This window comes from Vulpes vulpes, chromosome 9 (assembly GCF_048418805.1).
Source record: "Vulpes vulpes isolate BD-2025 chromosome 9, VulVul3, whole genome shotgun sequence".
NCBI lineage: Eukaryota > Metazoa > Chordata > Mammalia > Carnivora > Canidae > Vulpes > Vulpes vulpes.
Window position 1 is genome coordinate 86712049 of NC_132788.1, and position 25584 is coordinate 86737632.

General features: G+C 39.8%; 1 protein-coding gene across 4 annotated transcripts in view; it reads left to right on the plus strand.

Annotated features, from left to right (window-relative positions):
• Positions 1-23531, plus strand: part of ARHGEF3 (Rho guanine nucleotide exchange factor 3) — a 306305-nt gene extending 282774 nt beyond the window's left edge. For all 4 annotated transcript variants that reach the window (XM_072720688.1, XM_072720687.1, XM_025986010.2 and 1 more), the window contains 6 exons: positions 575-671; positions 862-938; positions 5904-6161; positions 15453-15623; positions 19306-19492; positions 21217-23531. In XM_072720688.1, the coding sequence (XP_072576789.1) occupies positions 575-671; positions 862-938; positions 5904-6161; positions 15453-15623; positions 19306-19492; positions 21217-21569 (1143 nt within the window). In that variant the 3' untranslated portion in view covers positions 21570-23531. The remainder of the gene's footprint in view (positions 1-574; positions 672-861; positions 939-5903; positions 6162-15452; positions 15624-19305; positions 19493-21216) is intronic.
• The last annotated feature ends 2053 nt before the right edge of the window (positions 23532-25584 follow it).

Below are 25584 nucleotides of genomic sequence, written 5' to 3' on the forward strand. Positions count from 1 at the left end.
CTTAGAGGCAGGGGCATAGCCACTCTATTACAGTGACCTGGGTATAATTGTGTGTTCTTGTTTAATTATCATTAATAAGAGTTGATAAGATTGACAGATTTTGGTCTCTGGGCTTCAGATCAGTGGTAAATGATGCCATCACTTTTTTCTTTCTTCCTTTACTTAGTTTAAATATGGACTAATTGAAAAAACCTGGTAGCAACTAATTTTGTATAAATTAGGTATTTTTTAAGCTGCAAGATTTTCAATAATGTTAAATTTTAAAACCTTATACAAATCATATCCGCTCTCTACTTAGGATTTGTGCCCTGCCTGAATGTATGATATACTAGAAGAAAAAAGCTTTTTAAAAATCTGCTTTGGTTTATCAACAACCACAAAGGGCTCGAGGCAGTGCTGGATTCTCATCTGTTCTGTCCACACCCATCTGCTGTCTCCACAGCATTTTGGGAGAAGCCGTTGGGGAAAGCCAAATATTTTGTTATTAAGTGGGGCCTCACACCGATGCCATTTACAATAACTTGTTTCCTCTGATTTTAAATGTTTGCTTCTATCTCTTGCCCTTCTTGCGCAGGCCTATCATGACCCCATGCTGAAACTCTCTATAATGACGGAACAAGAGTTGAATCAAATTTTTGGAACACTGGACTCTCTCATTCCTCTACATGAAGGTATAATTTTGTTCCCAGAATGAGTCATGACTTGTAGCCTTAATTGAGTTGTCTTACAACAAGTCATGATTATGTAATAATGTGATTAACCCAGAATCTACTTCCAGTCCTGTTCATATTTGAATGCCTAACAAAATAAGCATTCTGTTTGTTCTGTTTTTTGTTTTGTTTTGTTTTTTGTTTTTACCAGAGCTCCTTAGTCAACTTCGAGATGCTCGGAAGCCTGATGGCTCTACTGAACATGTCGGTCCCATCCTTGTGGGCTGGGTAAGAAAAGTCCTCTAGTCTTCATTGAAAATAAATTTCAATAACATAGTTTCATTTTAGCAAGACTTTTTATATTAGCAAGTGTAAATTTTACATCATAATGATGTAGTTTTACATCATAGTTTTACATCAAATTCCTAGCAAAATTTATCATATTAAGGTTTTATCTCTTCAAAGCATGGGAACAATTTTTTTTTTCTTAATACACATTTGCAGCATTTAAAGATAACATGGCCTTGTTGCAATAAGTAAAGGCACATATGAAATGGTTACTAGTTTTACATCAAATAAAGTAAAACTAGTTAATATTCAGTTTAGGCCAATTACTGATAATGTGATTACTATCATTTCAATTCCAGTTAATATTCACAGACATGTTCTTATCCATCACCAAAGAAGATGCTTTTATTCAGGCTTTAAAAACTCTCATGGTAAAATGTAGTTTCATATGCAAGGCAATACTAAATGTTAATGTTTAACATATATCTGATTCTAAATAACTTCATAGGAAGGCTTGGTATTATGCTGACCTTCATCCCGAATAACCAATTCCCTTTCCTAATTAAACAAAGAAATCAGCTGTGACCTTAGATTAAGGTTCTATATTTATGGTCTTGGAGCTAAATTTGTGTTTTGTTGGGTACCTAATGTGGTTGTTCATTTGTTTAATGTCCTTTAGACCAGGCTTGCACTTTCTATTTTTGCCACAGTCTCAACCATTCCCTATTACTACCTTTCTGTTTCCTTTGAGTCCTTGAGTGTACCACCCCAGTCCAGGTGGTTTTTATTTGTTATGAAGCAGGTAATAAAAGCAGATTACTTGGGATCCCTGGGTGGCGCAGCGGTTTGGCGCCTGCCTTTGGCCCAGGGCGCGATCCTGGAGACCCGGGATCAAATCCCACGTCAGGCTCCTGGTGCATGGAGCCTGCTTCTCCCTCTGCCTGTATCTCTGCCTCTCTCTCTCTCTCTCTCTCTCTCTCTCTCTGTGACTATCATAAATAAAAAAAAAATTAAAAATTTCTTCTAAAAAAAAAAAAAGCAGATTACTTTGATGACTTCTTCCAGACAGCATTAGATCTCTCATCTCTCTGATCCACACAGTCTTCCAGAAAAATAGGCAGGAAGTACTCCAGCAGCAAGCATTAGAGTCATCCCACTGTTTGGGGGAATATTGTGAAGGTTATAAATCCTACTATCACCATGTGAGTTCTCTTTATCCAATTATATTTGTACTTATATTTTAACCTTCCTAGGCCTTCCAGTTCTGACGTTTTGATGTTGATCTCTTATCCTAACTTCTACTTCTCAATTACTGCCTTGATCAAGAAAGTTTGAGGCTTTCATGACTTAGATAGCTTTAGCTCACAAGTCTCTTTTAGCGCTGAGGCCAAAATACCCCAAAGGCATCTGAAAGGCAAGCAATGTTCTAAGATGAATAATTTAGAAAATGTGCCTTAATATTTTAGGAGAGATCATTCATCTTATATTTTTGAGTTTCATTTTATTATAAGATGTGGTAGGTGTTTTAACTTCTTTAGACTTCAAAGAAATTTCTCTATAAAGAGAGCCAGCCAGCTGGAGACAGAGAAGGTATAATGAGAAGAGAGATTCTGTCTCAGTATTTCTTAAACTTCCTGAGTCTTGAGCTGCTCTGATGTGAGTGAAGGGCCAGTGAGACTGCATTCTAGAATTAGCATGATACTATTCTGTTTTTGATGAGATGGCAATATAGAACAACTTGGTTTCCTTAGACATCATATATGAATTGTCAGAAGCAAAAGTGTAGGCATTTCCTTGTTAATAATTTTTTTCTGAAATAAATATTTGCCACTCTTATTAGGAAATAGGTTTGATCTGGGGGTGGCTTTGCAGACCTTTTCTGTATGTACTCAAAGGAAATGTGACCACTTCCACTACTATCTGAACCCTTCAGACATCAAATGGAGACTTACAGCTTGAAGAGCAGCCTAAAATTAAACAACTGGCCCATTGTGACCAGACCTCATGAGAAACGGCTCTTATTTATCAGGCTCGACGAGCTGTTAAATGTTTTCCCACTTTTAACTGCAGATGTGTCCGTGCGAGTGGGAACTGTAAACCAAGGGGTACATCTGTTTGAGTTCTGGTCTTTTTAACAGAACAAAATAAACATCTGAGGAGACTTTGAATGAGAAAAGTCAGAGTCCATTCGACCCATGAAAAATTGATTTATTCGCCCCTCCCAAACCCCTCCCAAGGAAAAAAGGTGAAGAAAAAAATAAAGAAAACCCTTTTAAACAAGTGAGCCTCCCATGTGGGACAAGCCTGGCAAGTCCTTTTGACCTTTGAATGAATCAATTACTTGTACTTTGAAGGCCTGAAGCAGAGTGGTGGTTTTCTCAGGAAGCCTCCCTGGTCACTGAGGATCAGTCTCCCAGATGGGTAGGCTGATCCCATACACTTCCCCTGTTGTACAGAAACACCTTCCCAAGCGACTTATCTTCATGCTAACGTTTTTTCAGTAATAAAATAATTTATGAGCTCTCCAAGGCAGCAGGTTTTCATGTTAATTTGGGTTCTAATTAAATTTTAATTCTATAGAGAAAGGCAGGGTACATAGAAGCAAAAAAAAAAAAAAAAGATTTGTTCTATCACTTTTCACAATGTTAGGGAGATAGAAAGACTTTCTAAAGAAAGTGAAGAGTTTCCTTTATAAATTCTTGATAGTCTATTTAAAGAGATGTTGAGTAGTTCAGAGCTTTGGGGGGAAGGATGGAGGAAGAACGTGGGGCAGACTGGTTTTGTTTCTAGCTGAGCAAGTAGTTTTGCTTCTCTAAACCACAATTTCTTCAATAAAAATATCCTAGGGATAAATAATAATAATAGCTAGTACTTACTGATTCTTCACCAGAAGCCAAGCCCTGGTACTTTTTATCTGCCTTAGCTCATTAAAAGATAGTAAGACATTAGTATATACATTTTTTAAGTAGCAAAACTGAGGCTCAGAGGGTCACCTGACTAGTAACTGTCCAGCTTAGGCTTTGAACATGATTATCCCTGGTTCCAGAGTCCGCCCTCTTAACCACTGTATTATCGCCGCTCACATCTTACGTAACTGAATGTGCATATTTGGGAACCGAGATGTGTACATTCTTCATTCCCTATCAAGTTATCACTTGTGTGGCCTTTTCTAGCCAGTGGGTTGAACCAGATAGCCTTTCAGGTCATGCTCAGGAAATGAGCACCCTGTCAGGTGTGAACAGGACCAGAGCTGGATTGGGTTGCCATGGCAGCGGGGGCAGCAGGATCAGAGAGTAATGGCCCATTGGACAGGGAGCAGCAGTGTGGTCAGAGTTCCTCACTAGTTTACATCCGATAGTTACTGCTGATTTGTTTCTCCATAATGAAAACATCAGGCATTTCCAGGTCTTTTTAAAAGGCGAGGAAGTGGAAATGAAATTAAGAGGGCCTGAAGCTCTTTTTAATTAACTCTGAAAATCTAAATTACAAGCCACAATACTACATCTGGGGTGTGTGTGTGTGTGTAAGTAGCAATTATCATTACTTTCAAATACAAGGTTGAGTAAAGAATTTCTGCAGCTCTTTTTACACAAATAAAGGTTTGTCGTTTTTTATGACACGTAAGGAAGGTAAACCTTTCCAAAGAATGTTAAACTCGACAGTGAACTTAAACATTACTTCCTTGGTATCTCTTTTTGGTTTTAGTTGCTGAGAAAATAATTTCAGTAAGAAGTATAAAAGAAGCACCAGAATACTTACACTTTGACCCATTGTTCAGATGCTGCCACAACTTACTTCTAAACCATGTTCCCAGACTATCGAATATTTCCTAATCTGGAAATCATTAAACACTGATTTATTAATTAATTCAGAATATAAACTTTGAATGTCTGTGAACGGTAGGCCCAGTGCAAAGTATTGAGTATGCAGAAATTAAAGACCCTCTTGCCACTGCCTTGCACTGAATCCCTCCACAGGGCAGGTGTTGTGATAAATGTGGCTTCTTAGTCCAAGGGAAAGAAGCCAACACAGCAGGGCCATTGGCTGCTTTTTTTTATTGCCTCTGGCACTTTTTACGGAAGCTGACAACCCATGCATTAGGATGCTGAGCCTTGGATGCCACTAATAGGAAGGAGTGGAAAAGAGAGATGCCAGCCCTCTTACTGGATCTCTGACTGTGTTCGCACAATGTGACTGATGGGACATGTGAGAGAAATTAATATTTTGGTAGAAGGAAGATAGTGGAGTCGAAGTGTTCCAAAGTCTTTAAGCTTAAATGTTCTTTGCATGGTATTGTGATGCTAATCATGAGGTATAGACAAGAATCTAATTTAAAAGATTTTTCTAAATGCTTCCTGCATCTAATTTTTTACTAATTATACTTTTGCTTTACACTTCTTGGAGTTCTGATTCCACCTTTTGGAATCAGGTAATCTTCAACTAACAGAGATGCTTGCACCAGGCCATGCAAAGGGCTAGGCCATAGAGTCTGACTTCTTGCTTTCTTTTTATGCCACTAAGTCTTCCAGATGAGTTTCTTATGAATAAGTTTTAAAGAAATCCCATTTGCTGTTTTTAAAGATGGGAAGCTTTCCCCTCACCAGATGCTTTTGGAAGTTCAGGAAAATTTTGAGCTGTATGCGTATGCAGTTATTTTGGTTCTTTCGTTTCTAGCTTAGATTGGCAGAAATATGCAAACAAATTATGATAGGGTCTTAATCAAGAAAGTAAATGTGCAACTAAGAAATTAACTTTGAGCAAGCAAGCCAAAGCCTAGAAACTGTTCATGGCTTGCTATTTTGAAGATTATACTAGTCTGTCTCCTGGAGCCATACAGATAAAGGAATGTTGGCCAGGCCTGGAGACCAGTTAGGTTTTGTGCAGTCCATACAAGTGGTACTTGCTTGTAGCTTCAGAAAACAATTAGCTCTACACTCCAACCCTGTTTTGGTGTTCCTTTCTTAGCTGCCTTGTCTCAGCTCCTACGACAGCTATTGCAGCAATCAAGTAGCCGCCAAAGCTCTGCTGGACCACAAAAAACAAGATCATCGAGTCCAGGATTTCCTACAGCGATGTTTAGAATCCCCCTTTAGCCGCAAGCTAGATCTCTGGAATTTTCTCGATATTCCAAGGAGCCGTCTAGTGAAATACCCTCTGCTTCTTCGAGAAATCTTGAGGCACACACCAAATGATAATCCAGATCAGCAGCACCTGGAAGAAGCTGTAAGTTCATCTGTTTCTTCCTGTCTTTACCTTGTTTTCTCCCTTAGTCTAGCAGATTGGGTGCATGGGTGAATGAAGGGTCTCTGGGTACATGGGATGCAGGGGTCTTGGCTTCCAGGCTTGGTGTTACTATCAGTCATGTTTTGATTTTACAAGTCACTTCTCTCTCTGCCTCAGTCTCCTAACCTATATAATGTAGTGTTTATATGAAATCCACTCTAAGGTCCCTTTGGAAAAAAATAAACAAATAAGTCCCTTTGATTTCTGAGAGTTCTTGATTCTGTAAAGGTAACTCTGTAATCTGTAATTACAATTCACAATAAACTGTAATCTGTTTGTTACAGTGGTTGTGAGGTTTAAGATCTCTGGAGATTTTAAATTGAATATCTCTGTTTAGCAAATGGGAGTTGCATCTTACTTTAGCCCCTGAGCCCATCTGCAAAGTCAACACCCATTTCAGATCCAGCTCTCCTCTGACTGCAGTGAGGAACCAACCTAGTCAAACTTCCTGCTCACCAGAAAATGTGTATTGAGTATGGAGAGAGGTTCATTCTTCCCTAGCAGCAAAAGAAGACCAGGAAAAATTGATTCATCTTATGAGAATATTGTGAACAGTGAGTGTTCTGTCCTTGGAACTTGGTTCTGATTAGGGTGCTCTGTGGGACAGAGAAGAGGTGATGGCCAGGAGGAGCCAGTGGCCTGAGCAAAGCTATGGAGGAATGACAGGACAGGTGATGCCTGGGGAATACCATGGATCTGTCTGCCTGGGGTTGACAACCGATAATCTGACGAACAGCAGAAGAGAAGGCAGAGGATGGGGGTTCAGATCTGGTTATAGAAGGTTTTAAATATCAGTTTGAGATAGTTTTCCTTTGCTGTGTTTTGTTTGTTTTTTGTTTTCTAAGTAGCTGGGATTCAGAGTTCAAATCCCAGCCCCAGTACTGACAAGCTGTGGAATCTTGGACACATTACTCTCCTTGTCTGTAAGACAGGGGACAGAGGAGGAAGGGACCACAGACAAAGAGGCAAGTTGAGAGGATGCTCAACATACAGTCATAGAAACCTGCTGAGGGAGGAGCCATGGGGATGAGGCCTAGAGACCAATTCAAAGAGTCCATTCCCTGATTGTATCTGGCACAGAAAGAGGATATGCATAGGTGACTTGAAAATCTGAAGCTATGAAATCTGCAGCCATGAAATCTGCCAGCAAACTTTTTTTTTTTTTTTTTTTTTTTTTTTTACTCAGTAAACATTTGTTATTTGCCATCCAGATTACATCTTTTCTTTGCCATGTCACTGAAACTCCATCCCCTGTAGGCAGTTGAAGAAACAGGCACAGTGAAGGATAGGGTAACAAAAGGATTGAAGAATAGGGCCAAAGACCAGAACACCCAGGTCTCCTAAAGTTAGAGGGTTCTAGGCTCTGAGCCAAGATCTGAAGCGCAAGGAGGCCTGCCCCACTCAGGTCCTCCCTCCATCCGCAGCTGCCCTCATGATGGAGGAGCTGAATCCCTACACCAAGATCAGCCCAGCGCTGGGTGCAGAGCGGCACTCAGTGGGTGCTGTCACAGGCATCGTCCTCCTGTTGTTCCTCATTGTGGTGCTGCTGGGTCTGTTTGCTTGGCGCCGGCGGCGACAGAAAGAGAAAGGCCGTGACCTGGCTCCCCGTGTCTCCTATACACCTGCCCCAGAGGCCTCCTGTCGTTGCGCTGGTGAGGACTGCCACCCCGCACCTGCTGGCTTTCTGCTGCCTATCTCCCCCCAGAGAGAGGTTTAATAACAAGTAGCAATCACAAACAATAATAATTCTAGCAATACCTGCTGACATTTCTTGAATACCTAGTAAATTAGCTTTATATAATTACTGTAGAGGTTATGTGTCTCATTTAACCCTTATAATAACCTGTGAGATAGCTGTGCTTGTTAGGACCATATTCCAGATGAGGTTTGGAGGGCTTGAATAACTTGCCTGGCTCTAGGGCCAGCACATGATGAGGTTGATATCTGAAATCTGTCAGTGTGGGCTGCAAAACCTGTGCCTGTTCCACTTTTTTATGATCCTATCCCATGGAGCTGAAAGCCTGGCTGCTTCTTTGAGCCACTGTTGCCTGTAGAAGTACAGAAAGCTGTCTGGCCTCTAGGCTTTGTAGAGAGGCCTCACTGGTCAGAGGTGGGCTGGGTGCCTCCTTGCAGGGATAGAAAAGATGGGAGAAAGGTACTCTTGACTGATTGCAAACACACACAGACCAGGTCCCCAATCCAGCACAGATAGGGGACACAGGCTCCAGGGATGAGGCCCATTCCACTTCATTATGTCTGTTTTTACACTGGGAAGCATGCTGTAGAGTTGCCTCCTCTCCATATTTCATCCCAGCAAGTGTGTGGTCTGTGGGAATGAAAACAACAGGGGACTCAAGCTAGTCTAAATAATTACTTTTTTGAAGCATGTGAGCCTGCTCTTTTACTGTTAAGATTTCTTCTTTTTAATATGCAGCATGAAAGAATAATGCTTTATTTCTAAAACCACCCAGTGACCGAAAGTTTGGATTTAAAAAATGTATAAGAATAAGATTGCTTGCGATATGAAAGGATGTACCAGTTTCCCTGGTGCATAAGATGTGATGTCATTTTTAAAAGTTAAATCTGTACCTTGTTATTCAGGCAGATTTGTGTGTGAAGCATGGTTAGACCTGCGTTTGAAAATGTCTACAAAGCAAGTCTTCTAAATGTCCATTTACACAATAGAGGCACAGCAATGTTGTTTTGGGTTTTTGTGGGGGTTTTTTTCTCTTCTTTTCAAAATCATCTGGGCATTAACCCAGATGAGCAGAAATATTTAGCCCTGTACTCTTGGGTACATTGTGAATGCTTGATGAATATAAAACCCAGAGTACTGATGTAGCTTGAATTACATGTTCCCTGAATAGATTTTCCACCTATGAAAAGGGAAGAATTGGAGAACCTAACTAAATTGCTTCTACATCAAGTGTCCAGTCCTATAATTAGATCTAAAAAAAGTCTCGCTTTTACTGCAATGCATAAACTACCGCATCATTATTAGAATTTCTTAATAGTGTTTTGGAGGGTTGATAGACATTTTCCCCCCAAAGAGAACATTTTTAAATAGAACTTCCGATATTTAGATATTCCAGCAGTCTGTTTGTTCTGACATTTTAAATTCTAAGGATTGTTTCAGGCTACAAATGATCTCGCAGACCATCTCTTCCCTCTGCCTGCCACAGTTCCCCAACTCTTTAAAAAAAAATCACTGAAATCAATGAGAACAGTCCTGCTGTTCCTGCAGTGCTGGCTGCTATTCTTGGTTCATGTCAGAAGCCCACGAGTAGACGACCTTACCACCCAAGGAACTAGACAGGGCTTTCAGATTCCACTTTGAGGGTAATGATCATGGCATGTGTGGGCTTAACCCCCATTCTCTTCCCAGATGTTTGTCGTCATCTTGCTTTATCGGTTCTTCCCCTTCAGTTTGAAACCTGATGAGAGATACAACAGTAAGTTGAACTTAAATGCATAACCACCATGACTATTTGCTATTGGCAATCTGCTATCTACACTTTTATTCCTCACTGTGATTCTGCAAAATAAAGTCCTCTCAAGAACCAATGCAGGGGGCACCTGGGTGGTTCAGTCGATTGAGCATCCCACTCTTGGTTTCAGCTCAGACCATGACCATGATCTCATTGGTCTTGGGATCAAGCCCTGGGTGGGCTCTGTGCTCAACAGGGAGTCGGCTTGAGATTCTCTCCCTCTGCCCTTCCCCCCACTTGTACTCTCTCTCTCTTTCTCTTGAATAAATAAATCTCATAAAAAAAAAAAGAACCCATGCAGAAATTAGATGCTTATGGTGTAGAGGTGGATATAACTACAAAACAACATTTTTAATAAATGAAAGCAGAGGGATGCCTGGGTTTCTCAGTGGTTGAGCTCCCGCCTCCTGCCCAGGGCATGTTCCTGGAGTCCCTGGATCGAGTCCCACATGGGGCTCCCTGAATGGAACCTGCTTCTCCCTCTGCCTATGTCTCTGCCTCTCTCTCTGTGTCTCTCATGAATAAATAAATAAAATCTTAAAAAAAAAATAAGTAAATGAAAGCAGACCCAGAAGTGCTATTATAATGTCCACAAAGAATGTGGAATAACACTGATCACTTCTGTTGTTTGTCTCTATTTTTTCAAATACCAGAGAAAGAAGTAGCATCAGACAGTAGTCATAGCTACCCAAGGAACCACTGTGTTGTTTGAGTTTATTAATCTTCATGTGATATGCCAGCTGTTCAGTCCCTGAGTTAACTTAGAAAGTGAACACATTTTTATCCCTATAGTACATCATTTTTCTGTTGTCCTGGATACTTACAGGTAAACCTAGTAATAGTAAACTCTAAAAAGAGCCACAGCAATTAACGCTAAGACCTTTAAAAGTATGGATTCCACTATATATTAAAAATGTAGGGATCCCTGGGTGGCTCAGCGATTTGGTACCTGCCTTTGGCCCAGGGCGTGATCCTGGAGTCCCGGGATCGAGTCCCACGTCGGGCTCCCGGCATGGAGCCTGCTTCTCCCTCCTCCTGTGTCTCTGCCTCTCTCTCTCTCTCTCTCTCTCTCTCTCTCTCTCTCTGTCTATCATAAATAAATAAATCTTTTTTAAAAATAAAAATAAAAAATAAAAATGTAGGGGCAGCCCAGGTGGCTCAGCGGTTTAGCGCCACCTTCAGCCCAGGGCCTGATTCTGGAGACCTGGGATCCAGTCCCTCATTGGGCTCCCCACATGGAGCCTGCTTCTCCCTCTGCCTGTGTCTCTGCCTCTCTCTCTCTCTCTCTCTGTGTGTGTGTGTGTATGTGTGTGTGTGTCTTTCATGAATAAATAAATGAAATCTTTTAAAAAAATGTAGTAAGGTAAAAGATTAGGGTAGACATAAAAGAGTGTATAAGATATCTCCCATATATTTTAAAGCTTCTTGAGGGCAGGGACCCTGTCTCATTTCTTTGAATGATACCACCTAATTTGACACTGAACAGATGCTCAATGAGCAATAATTGAATTAATTTGAAGGATGAGTCATAGTTTTAGTATGTTTTGTAAAAATTTTTTTAAAGATTTTATTTATTTATTCATGACAGACACAGAGAGAGAGAGGCAGAGACATAGGCAAAGAGAGAAGCAGGCTCCATGCAGGGAGCCCGATGTGGGACTCAATCCCGGGACTCCAGGATTATGCCCTGAGCCAAAGGCAGGCTCTAAACCGCTGAGCCACCCAGGGATCCCTAATTTCTTTTTGTGTGTATGTGGTGGTTTTTTTGAAGGTAACAATAAGTAATCAGTCATGTCTGAAAATCAAGGGGGGGGGGGAACAAAGAAAGTTTGTGTACCAGAGTTCTATTTATTATTTGTTTTATGTTAATAAAACTCAGATTAATTTCATAGAACTTATATTTAATGTCACATTGACATTATTTTATGATACAAAAAGCCTGTGTGCCTTGAAAAAGGATGTGTTTTTATCAAAATAGTGCTACCGCTAAACTTTGGGAAATAGAAAAAAGAATACATGAGCTTTGAAAGTCATAATAGCTACAAAAATATATAGATTATGCATCTGTTCATAGGGTATAGTCAATAGATGCAGAAAAAGCATTTGACAAAGTACAACATCCATTCATGGTAAAACCCTGAACAAAATAGGTTTAGAGGGAACATACCTCAAAAATCATAAATGCCATATATGAAAAACCCACAGCTAATATCATCCTCAATGGAGGAAAAATGAGAGCCTTTCCTCTATAGTCAGGAATAAGACAGGGATGTTTACTTTCACCACTGTTATTTAACATGATACTGGAAGTCCTAGCAACAGCAATCAGACAACAAAAAGAAATTAAAGGCATTAAAGCTGGCAAGGAAGAAGTCGAACTTTCACTATTTGCATATGACATGATACTCTATATAGAAAACCCAAAAGACTCCATCAAAAAATTGCTAGAATTGGGGATCCCTGGGTGGTGCAGTGGTTTAGCGCCTGCCTTTGGCCCAGGGCACGATCCTGGAGACTCGGGATCGAATCCCACGTCAGGCTCCCGGTGCATGGAGCCTGCTTCTCCCTCTGCCTATGTTTCTGCCTCTCTCTCTCTCTCTCTCTCTTTCTGTGTGACTATAATAAATAAATAAATAAATAAATAAATAAATAAATAAATAAATAGCTAGAATTGATAAACGAATTCAGTAAACTCACCAGATAAAAACATAAACATATAGAAATTGGTTGCATGTCTACACATCAGTTATGAAGCAGCAGAAAGAGAAATTAAGGAATCAATCCCATTTACAGTTGTGCCAAAAACAGTAAGATACCTAGGAATAAATCTAACTAAAGAGTTGAAAGACCTGTCTCTGAAAACTATAAAACACTGATGAAAAAAAATGAAGATGACACAAAGAAATGGAAAGACATTTCATGCTCATGCATTGGAAGAACAAGTATTGCTAAAATGTCTATAATACCAAAGCAGACTATATATTTAATGCAATCCCTATCAAAATACCAACATTTTTCATGGAGCTAGAACAAACGATCCTAAAACTTGTATGCAACTACAAAAGACCCCGAATAGCTAAAGGAACCTTGAAAAAAAAAAATAAGCAAAGCTGAAGGCATCACAATTCCAGACTTTAAATTATATTACAAAATTGTAGTGATCAAAACAGTAAGGTACTGACACAAAAATAGACCCATCAATCATTGGCACAGAACAGAAAAGCCAGAAATGAACCCACAACTAGATGGTCAACTAATCTTCAACAGAATATCCAATGGGAAAAAGAGAGTCTCTTCAACAAATGATGTTGAGAAAACTGGAAAGTAACATACAAAAGAATGAAACTGAGCCACTTTCTTACACCATACACAAAAATAAATTCAGGGGAGGAGGGCGGGGGTGGGGGTGAATGGGTGACGGGCACTGAGGGGGGCACTTGACGGGATGAGCACTGGGTGTTATTCTGTATGTTGGCAAATTGAACACCAATAAAAAATAAATTTATTATAAAATAAATAAATAAATAAAAATAAATTCAAAATGGATGAAAGATCTAAATGTGAAACAGGAAACTATCAAAGTCCTAGAGGAGAAGACAGGCAGTAATCTTTGAAAATGGCTGTGGCAGCTTCTTTTTAGATATGTTTCCTGAGGCCAGGGAAGCAAAAACAAAAATTGTTTATTGGGACTTCATCAAAATAAGAAGCTTATGTACAGTGAAGGAAACAATCACCAAAACTAAAAGGCAACCTACAGAATAGGAGAAGCTATTTGCAAATGACATACCTGAAAAAAGGTTAGTATCCACAATATAAAAAGAACTTATAAAAATGCCCCAAAATGAATAATCCAATTAAAAATGGGCAGAAGACATGAATAGACATTTTCCCAAAGAAGACATACGGACAGCCAATAGACACAAAAAAAGGTGCTCAATATCACTGATCATCAGGAAAACACAAATCAAAACAACGAGATACCACCTCACTCCTGTCAGAGTGGCTAAAATCAACAACACAAGAAACAATAGGTGTTGATGAGGATGTGGAGAAAGAGGAACCCTCGTGCACTGTTGGTGGAAATGCGAACTGGTGCAGCCACTGTGGAAAATAGTATGGAGGTTCCTCAAAAAGTTAAAAATAGAACTACGTTATGATCCAACAATTGTACTATTAGGTATTTACCAAAAGAATACCAAAATGCTAATTTGAAGGGATACATGCACCCTGATGTTTACAGCAGCATTATCTACAATAGCCAAATTATGGAAACAGCCCAATTGTCCATCAACTGATGAATGGATAAAGAACATATGGTGTGTGTGTGTGTGTGTGTGTGTGTGTGTGTGTAATGGAATATTACTCTGCCATGAAGAATAAAATTTTGCCATTTGCAAGGACATAGATGGAGCTACAGAGTATTATGCTAGGTGAAACAAGTCAGTCAGAGATAGACAAATACCAAATGATTTCACTCATACGTGGAATCTAAGAAACAAAACAAGCAAAGAATGTGGGGGGGGGGGAAGCAATGAAGAGGCAAACCAAGAAATAAACTCTTAACTATAGAAAACAGATTGATTATGATCAGAGGGGGTGTGGGGGATGGGTAAAATAGGTAATGGGGATTAAGGAGTGTGCTTATGATGAGCACTGGGTGTTGTATGGAAGTGTTGAATCATTTGTACACCTAAAAATACTATTGCAGCCTATGTTAACTAACTGGAATTTAAATTAAAACTTTAAAATATATATTACCACAAGATATATGGGACTGTTGATCTTTTCACTCTTAGAGAACAGAGGACTCTGGAGAGGAAGTCATCATTTTGCCTTTAGTTCGTGTCATTGAGTTTTTACTCAACTAATTTCTTGTTCCTTTGTTTTTTAGTATTTTATAGCTTTTAGACATGAAAGTGATAGAACATGTGATAGAATAACGCATCAGAATAAATGCTTACTGATTGTGTCTGGGTACTGTACTTGTATTGCTTTGTTTTGTTTCATTTTGCATTAACAATAGTCTATCCACCATTGCTGTGAAACCCCTTCACCCCTAACTTATTCACATGTGCTATAGGCATGCGTGTGAGTGTTACGTATATAGAAAAATGGTTCCCATCATTACATCTAGTGTTTCTTCTTTCCATGTATAGTTTTCTGTCCTTTATAAATCATTTATATTTTATCACAAAGAAGGTATCCAAACCATTTCTTCACAGCCAATTTGCAAATATGGTTTGTAGGTTAGATTGAGTACATGTAGAGACACCTTGCAACTGGGTTTAAACCCCAAAGATAATCCCTTTTGGGGACTACTACAGCCTGCTTTGTTTTCTCTCCTTGGCTAAAGTTTTTATATGCCTATATTTTCAACATTATAAGCATGTTTGAAAAAATGTGCAACATAGAGCTCAGTAGTTATGAGTCCTGCACATCAAAAGCTATACCTTATATCTCTTCCTCTCAGAAAAAAAATCAGTTTTATATATAATACAAATATCTATATGTGTATATAAATATGTATGTATGTATATGTATATCTATGTGTATATGGATAGATGGACACAATATATTCAAAACTTGTATTTATTTTTGCCTTTTCCCAAAGCAGCAAGTTAGATAACGGAATCTCAGAATTAGATACAAGTCTATCTTGGTGACCTTCTAGGCTGAGCCCCTGGGACTTGTTGGTGTGGATGGTTTGCTTACTTTCCCCATACTTTCTTCTTTGTTTCCATAGATAAACATCATTCAGGGAATAGTGGCAGAAATCAACACCAAGACGGGGGAATCTGAGTGCCGCTATTATAAAGAACGGCTGCTTTACTTGGAAGAAGGCCAGAAAGACTCTCTAATCGACAATTCGAGAGTGCTGTGTTGTCATGGAGAACTGAAGAACAATCGAGGAGTGGTGAGTAGCTACTCTCTTTCAGTGGTTTCCTCCTAGACCTCCCCCAACACTTAATCCATTTGATGCCCAGCCTCCTATGCCTTTCCTACCCAAGGTCACATGCTTTATACAAAAATTGCTTTCCGGTGTCTTTTGTATCATAGGATCCCCTATGTAATTGGATATATATTGTATGTATATTTATGTATTATAATTTATATATAAATAATATGCATTCTGTTTCTAACTTATAATTAATATATACTTACATATTTTATACAAAGTATTTTTATTTATTTATTTATTTATTTATTTATTTATTTTAAATTTCACAACCAGTACATATTCAGGAAGAATTTTGGAAACCAACATAGGGTTGCCAACTTTGTATTTTGTTTGATCATGACCTTCAATATCAAATACAGAACAGTTAGCATCTCTTCCTGCTTTAATATCAAAAAACAAGGGGTGATTTTAACAATGTATATTATGATCTCAGAAAAACAGCTCTTAAATTAAAACTCTTAGGTTTATGAGAAATTCTTTGCTTTTTTTATGGACTGGTACCCATCCACACACTGCCATTTTTACTTTTTTAAAACAATAACCTGCCCTCCATTGGCTACATATTTAACTCCACCCAATTTCCTTGCTTTTTATTCCTGAGTAGATATTAAAATTGTTCCTTCTCTCCTGTTGTAGTGACTTGGATGGATCTCCCTGGAGCACATACTACAATGGGTTATAATTATCTACCATATATCTGTCAGTATTTTCCATTATGCTATGATCTTTTAGGGTAAAGACCATGTCTTGTTAATCCCCAGCACCTTATTATGGGGACCTGGCATGGACTAAGCACTCAATAATGTTAGGTGAATGAGTGAATGAATGAATGAATGAATGTTTGTATAAAGAAAGGATGGATTTAAATTTTGTGTGAGTTCAAAATTCTTTTAATTCACCAGACTATTTTTGTGTGTAGCCAGTAGAAATTAATGCTAATATATATATTGTATATTATAATTTATACATATACATAAAAATATATATCTATATAACAACTAGATTTTATTATATGTAATATGTACTTAAATTCAATGTTGGAAAAGCCATTTAAAAAGAGAATCTCTTCTTTTATTATATTTCATCTTCAGTATCTAGTTAACCCTTAGAATAGAAGCCAAAACTAGATTGAATAGTTCTTAATAAAGCTTTGATGATTCAAGGGGCAACCTTTTGACCTGGACTTTGGAGTGGCATTCGTGAGCAGGCTAGGAAATGTTATTTGAAATCATTGAGTGTATGTCATAGCACCCATTCTCAGAGCTGCTGTGGATCCAACCAGCTAATGGTACAACAGAGGTAATGAGACTGGTCACAGGCCACTGCTTGAAGAAGTGTTTCTGTTTGACTATAGAGTTACTGATTGCTAGAAAGCTGAATTCTGCTTCTTGCTGATTTTCAGAAAGCCCTGATGGACTTCTAATGTCTAATACTCTGGCTTCTTAAATATTCTTTCTCAGAAGCCCTGTAGGAAATAGTTAGGGAAATATATCACTGCATGGAATGAGGCCTATTGTCTTTCTGTCCATCAGTAAAGGACTGAGGCTCTGGCTGGATGTACCTAGGGCTTTAAAGATGAACTCTAGTTCATATTTCAGGCAGATAGATTTTTGAAAACAAAGATAGTAGTTGAGGTGGGAGGTTTGTTTTAGTTATTTGCTTTTCCCAGTAGATTATAGAAGCCATTATGAACAAAGTCCTGTGTCAAAAGGAAAGCTCGATAACTTGAGAGCTAAAAGAAGCCGAGACTAAGGATGGAAATTCTCAGTGAACACTCATACATAAGGGATATTTTTTTTTTTTTAATTTTTATTTATTTGTGATAGGCACACAGTGAGAGAGAGAGAGGCAGAGACACAGGCAGAGGGAGAAGCAGGCTCCATGCACCGGGAGCCCGACGTGGGATTCGATCCCGGGTCTCCAGGATCGCGCCCTGGGCCAAAGGCAGGCGCTAAACCACTGCGCCACCCAGGGATCCCCATAAGGGATATTTTAAAAAGGTTTCCCAGAGACACCTGGATGGCTCAGTGGTTGAGCATCTGCCTTTGGCTCAGGTCATGATTCTGGGGTCCTGGGATCAAGTCCCACATTAGGCTCCCCGCAGGAAGCCTGCTTCTCCCTCTGCCTATGTCTCTGCCTTTCTCTGTGTGTCTCTCATGAATAAATTAATAAAACCTTTAAAAAAAAAGTTTCCCAGACAATCTGAGTTCAAATTGTCTATTTTGGTTAGAGGATTGATTGAAGTAGAAACTGTAAAAAAAAAAAAAAAGTTTAGTATATAAAACAAAGGCCAACCCCTTCCTGCCCCATCCCCCAAAGAAGTCTTAACATTCTTTCTATATCCCCCTTCTCAAAAAAAGGCCCTTAACTTGGTTCTTTTTTGTTGTTGTTATTGTTTTTAGTTTTTCTTTACTCTGTTTAAATGCACATTTGATAAACAAAATCACACTCCTCAACCTCCTTCCACCCAGTACAAAATTATCACTTATATTTCCACCACCCAACATTTGAGCTTTAATTTCTACAAGTGTGTGTGTGTGTGTGTGTGTGTGTGTGTCAGAGTGGGTGTGGGAGGGATCCGCAAGTTTCTTTTCTCCCAAATATAAAATTGTCTGATAATGCTGAATGTGCTTCCCCTGCCCCCAAATCAAGATTCTAATCTGAGTTTCCACCTCTTTGAGACCCCCGGGTTCACGTTCCCAAATATCTCCATTGGAAAACCAGAACCAGCTGCAAATGTTGTAGATCTTTTCATTTCAATTCGTCAGCATTTCCAAACTGTGAGAAGAGTCTAGCACTTGGAATTGAATGGAGCCAATTTACCCCAGCTCCACCCAGCGAAATTGCTTTCATGATGTGGTTTGAGACAAGTCTTTATTTTTGAGATTTTCTTTTCACCCACAACACACACATCAGTCATTCAGCCTTTTAAGAACAACCTCTTCAGAGAACTGAGGTTCTGAGGAACATAACTGAGAAGGACCAGTTCTTTGATCATCTTTCTTTGTGGCTAAAGCAGCATGCTCTGGTTCCCTCGGGAATGGGCAGTGTTCCAAGTTGAAGTGCCCGAATGGAGCTGATACTCAGCTCTGTGGTTTAAGGAATAAGTGTTTTTATGGGTTTGGGAAGCAAAGATTAATATTAGGCTTTGATATGCCCATCACATCTTTTATAGACTATTGTTCATTATCATCTCTTAGGATTATATTGGGTCCTATAAACCAAAGCTCAGGTGGGGGTGGGGGTAATAACTTCTTTTTTCTTCATTGCTCCTTTTATTCTATTACCCCTTCTCACTTTTTTCTTACGGAAGCTGGAGGCTCTGTGTGTCTGCACAGGTTGTGAAATACAATGTGAATTGGTGTCCCTGGAGCTGGCAGTCCTGGCTGCAGATGTCTGTAGGTAGAAAGGCCTTCTCCATGGGGATCCTAGGGAGACATTCCTCCAGGATAGGCACTAAATGCATCTGGAAATATCCCCAAAATGCCTGACTTCTGTTCTGGAGGTAGATTTGAGCCTTGAAGTTTATAATACAATGTGAACCTGGTACCTGGGGAACTCTTACCCACAGAAGTCCACTGATCAACTTCTTATTAGACTGTTGCTTAAGAAAATCCTGTGGATTCTTCTCTTCTAGAAACTGCATGTTTTCCTGTTCCAAGAAGTGCTTGTGATCACTCGAGCTGTCACCCACAATGAGCAGCTCTGCTACCAGTTGTACCGGCAGCCAATCCCTGTAAAGGACCTCCTACTGGAAGACCTGCAGGATGGAGAAGTGAGGCTGGGCGGCTCCTTGCGTGGGGCATTTAGCAACAATGAGAGAAGTATGGATGGCAGTCAGTTTTGACCTGTTGAATGGTTTTGGTTGTGGTGGTTCAGAGGGAGTGGCTGGGGGAAAGAGAAGAGCCATGGCCTCAGAGTCACGCTACATTCCAGTGCTGTCTCATTACTCACTGCCTGTGTAACCTTGTGCAATCTCTGTGAGCCTCAGTTTCCCATCTGCAAAATGGGCATGTATACATTCCTACTTTCTTAAGTTGTTTTAAGGATTAAGATACTACAAGTAAACCTGTCTGCACAAAACAGGTGCTCCTTAGGTTCCTTTTCTCTATCTCCTTCTATTGAATAAAAGCATGCTTGATACCTGTTAGTCCCTATGTCGATACCAGTTGCTTACTGGTGGCTCTTGTTGAGCCAGCAGGCTGGTCCCTGAAGAAGCTCGAGAATGGTCATCTGGGTTGAGGATTCATCTGCAATTACTTGAATGGGCTTCCCTAACTTGAGACTTAAACAAAGAAATTAACCAAGAGAAGCTAAGATGGCAGCGTTTCCAGAGTATCTTGTATGTGTCATTCCAGGAACTAGTACACACTGGTAAACTAGGTCAAATTCCTTGCCCCTACAGAGCTTACATTATGATAGGAGATAAACGATGAAGAAATATTCAGATGCCATTAAGAGAACTAAAACCTAGTATGAGGTAGATAGGGATAACAGCTGGAGGTTTGCTTTGGGGGAAATGATCAGAGGAGTCTTCCTTGAGAAAGTGACATTCAAGCCTCTTGGGTTAACACTGGCATCATATTGTCAAAATAATGAGTATGTACTGCCTCTTACCTACTCATCAGTTCCTCCACCTTGGTGGTGGTGGTGCTGGTGGTGGTTGAATACTGACTGTGTGCCTGTAATTGTATCAGTACATATATTATCACATTTAGCCCTCATAATAATCTTATAAGATAGGTTCTCTTTGTTTCTCCCATTTTACAAAGAAGGACACTGAGACATGGAGAAGTTAAGGCGCTTGGCAGGAGCAAAGGGCGGAGCCTGAATTTGTCTGAAGTGGTAGTTCCCCAGCCCACTGGCTACAGAATAGTGCAAGGGGACTGAGCACATGTGCTTCTGTGAACCAAGCGTTGCACATGGCATGTGGGACCTGTTATGTGCCAGTTAAACTAAATAAAAGGTCTTCCAAACTGTACACTACCATTTTTCAAATGCACACAACTCCTCTGGAGATAATGAAAATGCATTTTTATTTTAAAATGAAACTGAACTTGTAACTGCTCTGAGTCTTTACCTATCTTCTCAACCATTCAGGTACTAGATATACAGGTACCATTGTGTGGAGGATCATGGGCATGTTTTGATATTCCATAGAGCTTCTGAAACTTGAAAAGGCTGTAGTTTGGGGCAGTGGTTGAAATTCCAGATTATTAGGCCCACCGACCTTGTACCTATTGAATCCTAATCTCTAAGGGTAGGGTCTGGGCATCTATGTTTTCAACAAGTTCACAAGGGATTTTAATATGCACCCGGGTTTAAACTGAGGTCCATTTGCTAGCATCACAGGCAACTGAGAGCTACCTTGGCATCAAACTTAGTCAGTGGTGGCTGCAGGGCAGAGCTGAGCCATGTCCTGGACTGATGGGACATGTTTCACAATGAATGAATGATGTCTGCCCTAGATACAGGGGGAGTTAAGGCCATCTTTGACCTGGGAAAGACCTGTCCATTGACCTTTTTTATATGTATTTTTCACTTCTAGTTAAAAACTTCTTCAGAGTAAGTTTCAAAAACGGATCCCAAAGTCAGACCCACTCACTACAAGCCAACGACACCTTCAACAAACAGCAGTGGCTCAACTGCATTCGTCAAGCCAAAGAAACAGTTCTGTGTGCTGCCGGGCAGGCTGGGGACCTGGACTCCGAGGGACCGTTCCTAAATCCTGCCACTGGGAGCAGGGAGCCACAGGGAGAAACAAAACTTGAGCAGATGGACCAATCAGACAGTGAGTCAGACTGTAGTATGGACACGAGTGAGGTCAGCCTCGACTATGAGCGCATGGAACAGACAGACTCTTCCTGTGGGAACAGCAGGCACGTTGAGAGCAATGTCTGACAGAGGCGTGTGTACTTCCTGGAAGTAACCCTGTGTCTTACCTGTACAGTATTTGCATTCCACACATGGAACAGTTTGGAGAAGCACTTTTTAATACTTTCGTGACCCTGTTGACCCAGTCCCTTGTATCTGTATCCTTGTCCCTAGTACTGTAACTGCCAATCTGTCTGTGTAAGCTGGGGTTCCGTGGCAACTCACCTTGTGTTGCATTTCACAAGTGTCTGGATGGTTGGAGAGGTACTTGAACAAGTTACTTTCATGTGTTCTGCTGGATTTAAACCAATAGAAAAGAATCTCTAAACTACTGTTTCATGTAGATTGCTTAAGAGTCCTCCTGTGTTTTCTCTAGTGCTTTTCTAGCTCTTTGACATGATAGCTGAAAGCATGGAATTTACAGGGCATGAGGAAGTCACTTGTGTATCATGATGATCTTTGCAGGAAAACGGGAAAAGATCAGTCCTTACAGTGAACCTGGTTCAATGTTATCCATCCCAAAAGCGTGAACACATACTTGGGGATTCTGGATGCTTAATTTTGCAAAGGAAGAAGCACTATGTTGATATCATTCAGTGCAAATAATCTATTAGGACTTGGAATAGTCTCTTGGAATAGACCTTAAGAGAACTAGCCCAAAAGCAGCTGTCAGCTCTGAATCTTGAATGAAATGCAGTTGCACTAAGGGGTCTCTGTCATAGTTGCTGGCTTGCTTTAGAGAGCCATTTCTAGCCTCAAATACCAGAATAGAACTCAAAAGGCCTGGGGGATACCTGGCAGGATAATGAGAAGGCCCATCATCACTTTGTTTCATGTGCCAAGGGCTACTCATATTTTGGAGCATTGAGGAAGAGACTGTAGGTGAGTCAGTGACTCTGTTTATCGAAACATATGAGAAGAATTTGGAAGAAGTGCTTCATCATGACCTTAGGCAGGAAACATTAACAGAAAAGCAAGATCCAGTGCCCTTCTGGGAGAGGCCAGAGTCTTGGGTTTTCCTGCTCTGCTTTTGGGTCAACACTTTGCCGTCTCAGGCTCTGTGCTATGATCAGTCATAATTACATTCTCTGTAGGCCAATTTTAATTAACTCTATGATTAAGTAGAATCAGTTAGCCAAACTAGTAACCTCCTTGTCTAGCCTTGATTTACAATGCAGGGTAGACTGCCAACCTTTAAAAAAAGTTAACTGAATACACAGAGAAGCTCCCTGTGAGTGTAAATATCAAGGATGACTTGTGCAAAATTATTCCCACACCAGCACTAGTAGTAATGATTCTAAATTATTGCCAAAAAATTTTTTTTAAATCTTCTGTGTCTTTTGAGTTTACAGAAAGCAGTAAATGCAATGTTATCATTTTATTATGTACATCTAACATGTGCATTCAAAGAAGCTGTGTGACAAGATGTATCAATATGAAAACAAGGTAATATTACTTATTTTTCAAAAACGAAAAAATATTGTGGTCAATTTTACCCTGTAAAACATATTTCTGTATTTATAGATTTTAAACTTGGTGAATTTTTTTCTATTATGAGTTTATTTAAAATTGCTTTGTTTCTCAAATCGTTATTGATTTAGCAAGTGAATGAACTGCAGATAAAAGCAGACATAAGCTGAGAACTGATGTTTGATGGTGGAGGAAGAGGAAATGATTTTCTGCAAGAGCCATCGGCCACTTTGGCCAGTATGTTGAGACAAGAGGTCTGTTAAGTACTGGCCTATGAGAAGAAAGTGAATGTTTTGATGAAATGAATGTTTTTGTATAATGGCCTTAAACTTTTCTGGAAGCATTTCAAATAAATTACATTAAAATGTTACCCTCTCTGTGTACAGTATGTGCACTAGAAATGTCAAATTTCAACTATCTTCCTAGGAGGTTCTTTCTGGAATTTTTGCTTCTTGTGCCCAAATACAAACTTTAAAATGGGGTGCAGGTTGAAATAAATGTTTTGATTTGATCTATCAAGACTTTTGCAGAGGTCCTGTTTCTAAGATCTATTTTTTCAAGCATTCTCAACTCATTTACTTATTCATTTATTCATGTTTCACTTCTGTATCTTGAATCTGTACCTCATGTAAAGTCAAGAGATAAGTCATGATTGTGATAGGAAAAGAGTGTTGAATCTCACTGCTAGGATAGGCGACTGTTGAAAAAATTGACACCAAATAGTAGAAAGCAAATTCTACTTGGAAATTCTTAATGGAGGGGGCACCTGGGTGGTGCAGTGGTTGAGCATCTGCCTTCAGCTCAAGTCATGATCCCAGGGTCCTGGGATCAAGTCCCACATCGGGGTCCCCGAAGGGAGGCTGCTTCTCCTTCTGCCTGTGTCTCTGCCTCTCTCTGTGTGTTTCTCATAAATAAATAAAATTTTTTTTTAAATTCTTACTGGAAATTCAAGCCACTTTTTCTTGAGTTTAGTGGTTAATTTGGGGGCACCTGGGTGGCTCAGTCACTTAAGCAACCATCTCTTGATTTTGGCTCAGGTCGTGATCTCAGAGTTGTGAGATTGAGCCCCACACAGGGCTCCATGCTCAGCAGAGGAGTGTGCTTGAGAATTAACATTTTAATGCCAGCTCTCTGAAAAATAAATAAATAAATCTTTTATAAATATGGTTAGTTTTATTCCTCCAAAGAGTAGTCTTTATTTTTTTTTATTTTATTTATTTGTTTAGAATTGTGGGGGAGAAAGAAAGAGAGAATCTTAAGCAGGTTCCACATTGAGTGTGGAGCCCAACACAGGTCTCCATTTCACAACCCTGAGCCAAAACCAAGAGTCAGACAATCAACTAAGCCACCCAGGTGCCCCCAAAAAGTAGTCTTTAGATGAAAAGGCTAAAAACTAGGGGATCCGTGGGTGGCTCAGCATTTTGGCGCCTGCCTTTGGCCCAGGGCGCGATCCTGGAGACCCGGGATCGAGTCCCGCGTCAGGCTCCCGGCGTGGAGCCTGCTTCTCCTTCTGCCTGTGTCTCTGCCTCTCTCTCTCTCTCTCTCTGTTTGTGTGTCTATCATAAATAAATAAATAAATCTTTAAAAAAAAAAGAAAAGGCTAAAAACTTTTAAGCTATTGGTCACCAATTCTCAATAACAGGGTGGCTCAATAGAGCTGGTAGATAGTCTCATCTTTTAATAAACTCCCACCATTTTCTGTAACCTGCTGTTAATTCTAAGATTAGTCAATATATTCACATAAATGTAAGTCCAATTTTTCCTTTTCCAAATGAAAACTCACTCCTCATCCTTTTCTTTCTCCTCCTTCCTTTCCATCCTCCTTGTCTTTCTTTGGTGCTTCTTTGGATGTCCCTTCCACCTCAGATTACCATGATCATACTGACTTTGATACTGGAGGCTGACTGGTAGTGTACTAACATGTTGTGGGTTAGTACAAATGACTGAGGGCTAAATGGTTTTCTTCAGTTTATTCTCAAGATGTTATTTTACACATAACTAGATGTAATCCTTGCAGTCAAAATGAAAAGTCAGAAGCAAAGAAGAGTAAGAACCAGCAATTTTGTGCAAAATTAGAGTGTGGTTTCAGCTTCTGGGTTGTGGTCACCAGCAGTGACTGCTTTCATTTCCATCCCTGGCACAGTCTTCAGCAGCTGAGAATGTAAAACTCTTCATTACAACAGTGCTGTTTTCACAAAATTTCTGTGAGTACAGGAAACTGCAATCCACTGTCTTGGAAAGCAAGCTGTTAAACTTTCCATTTACATTCTGTCTGTGTCCACCTTTTACTAATTCTCCTAAAGCCTGAGAACTCTTAGGGAGATTAGATCACACAGTTTTATTTGAGCCATTTCCCCACCTGACTCCCCTTGGCTACAGAGAACCCACACTGGACACTCCTTCTCACTGATGCAGTTGGCTCATTTAACTCATACTGTCTTTGTTTGTTGACAGAATGCTGGAATTATCGCATTGAAAGGGAATTTGAAGAGGGTGACTCAAGCCCAAACCTACCAGAAAGAATCTGAAGATCATGAAGATTTAAAACCTTGTTCATAGAAACACACAATGA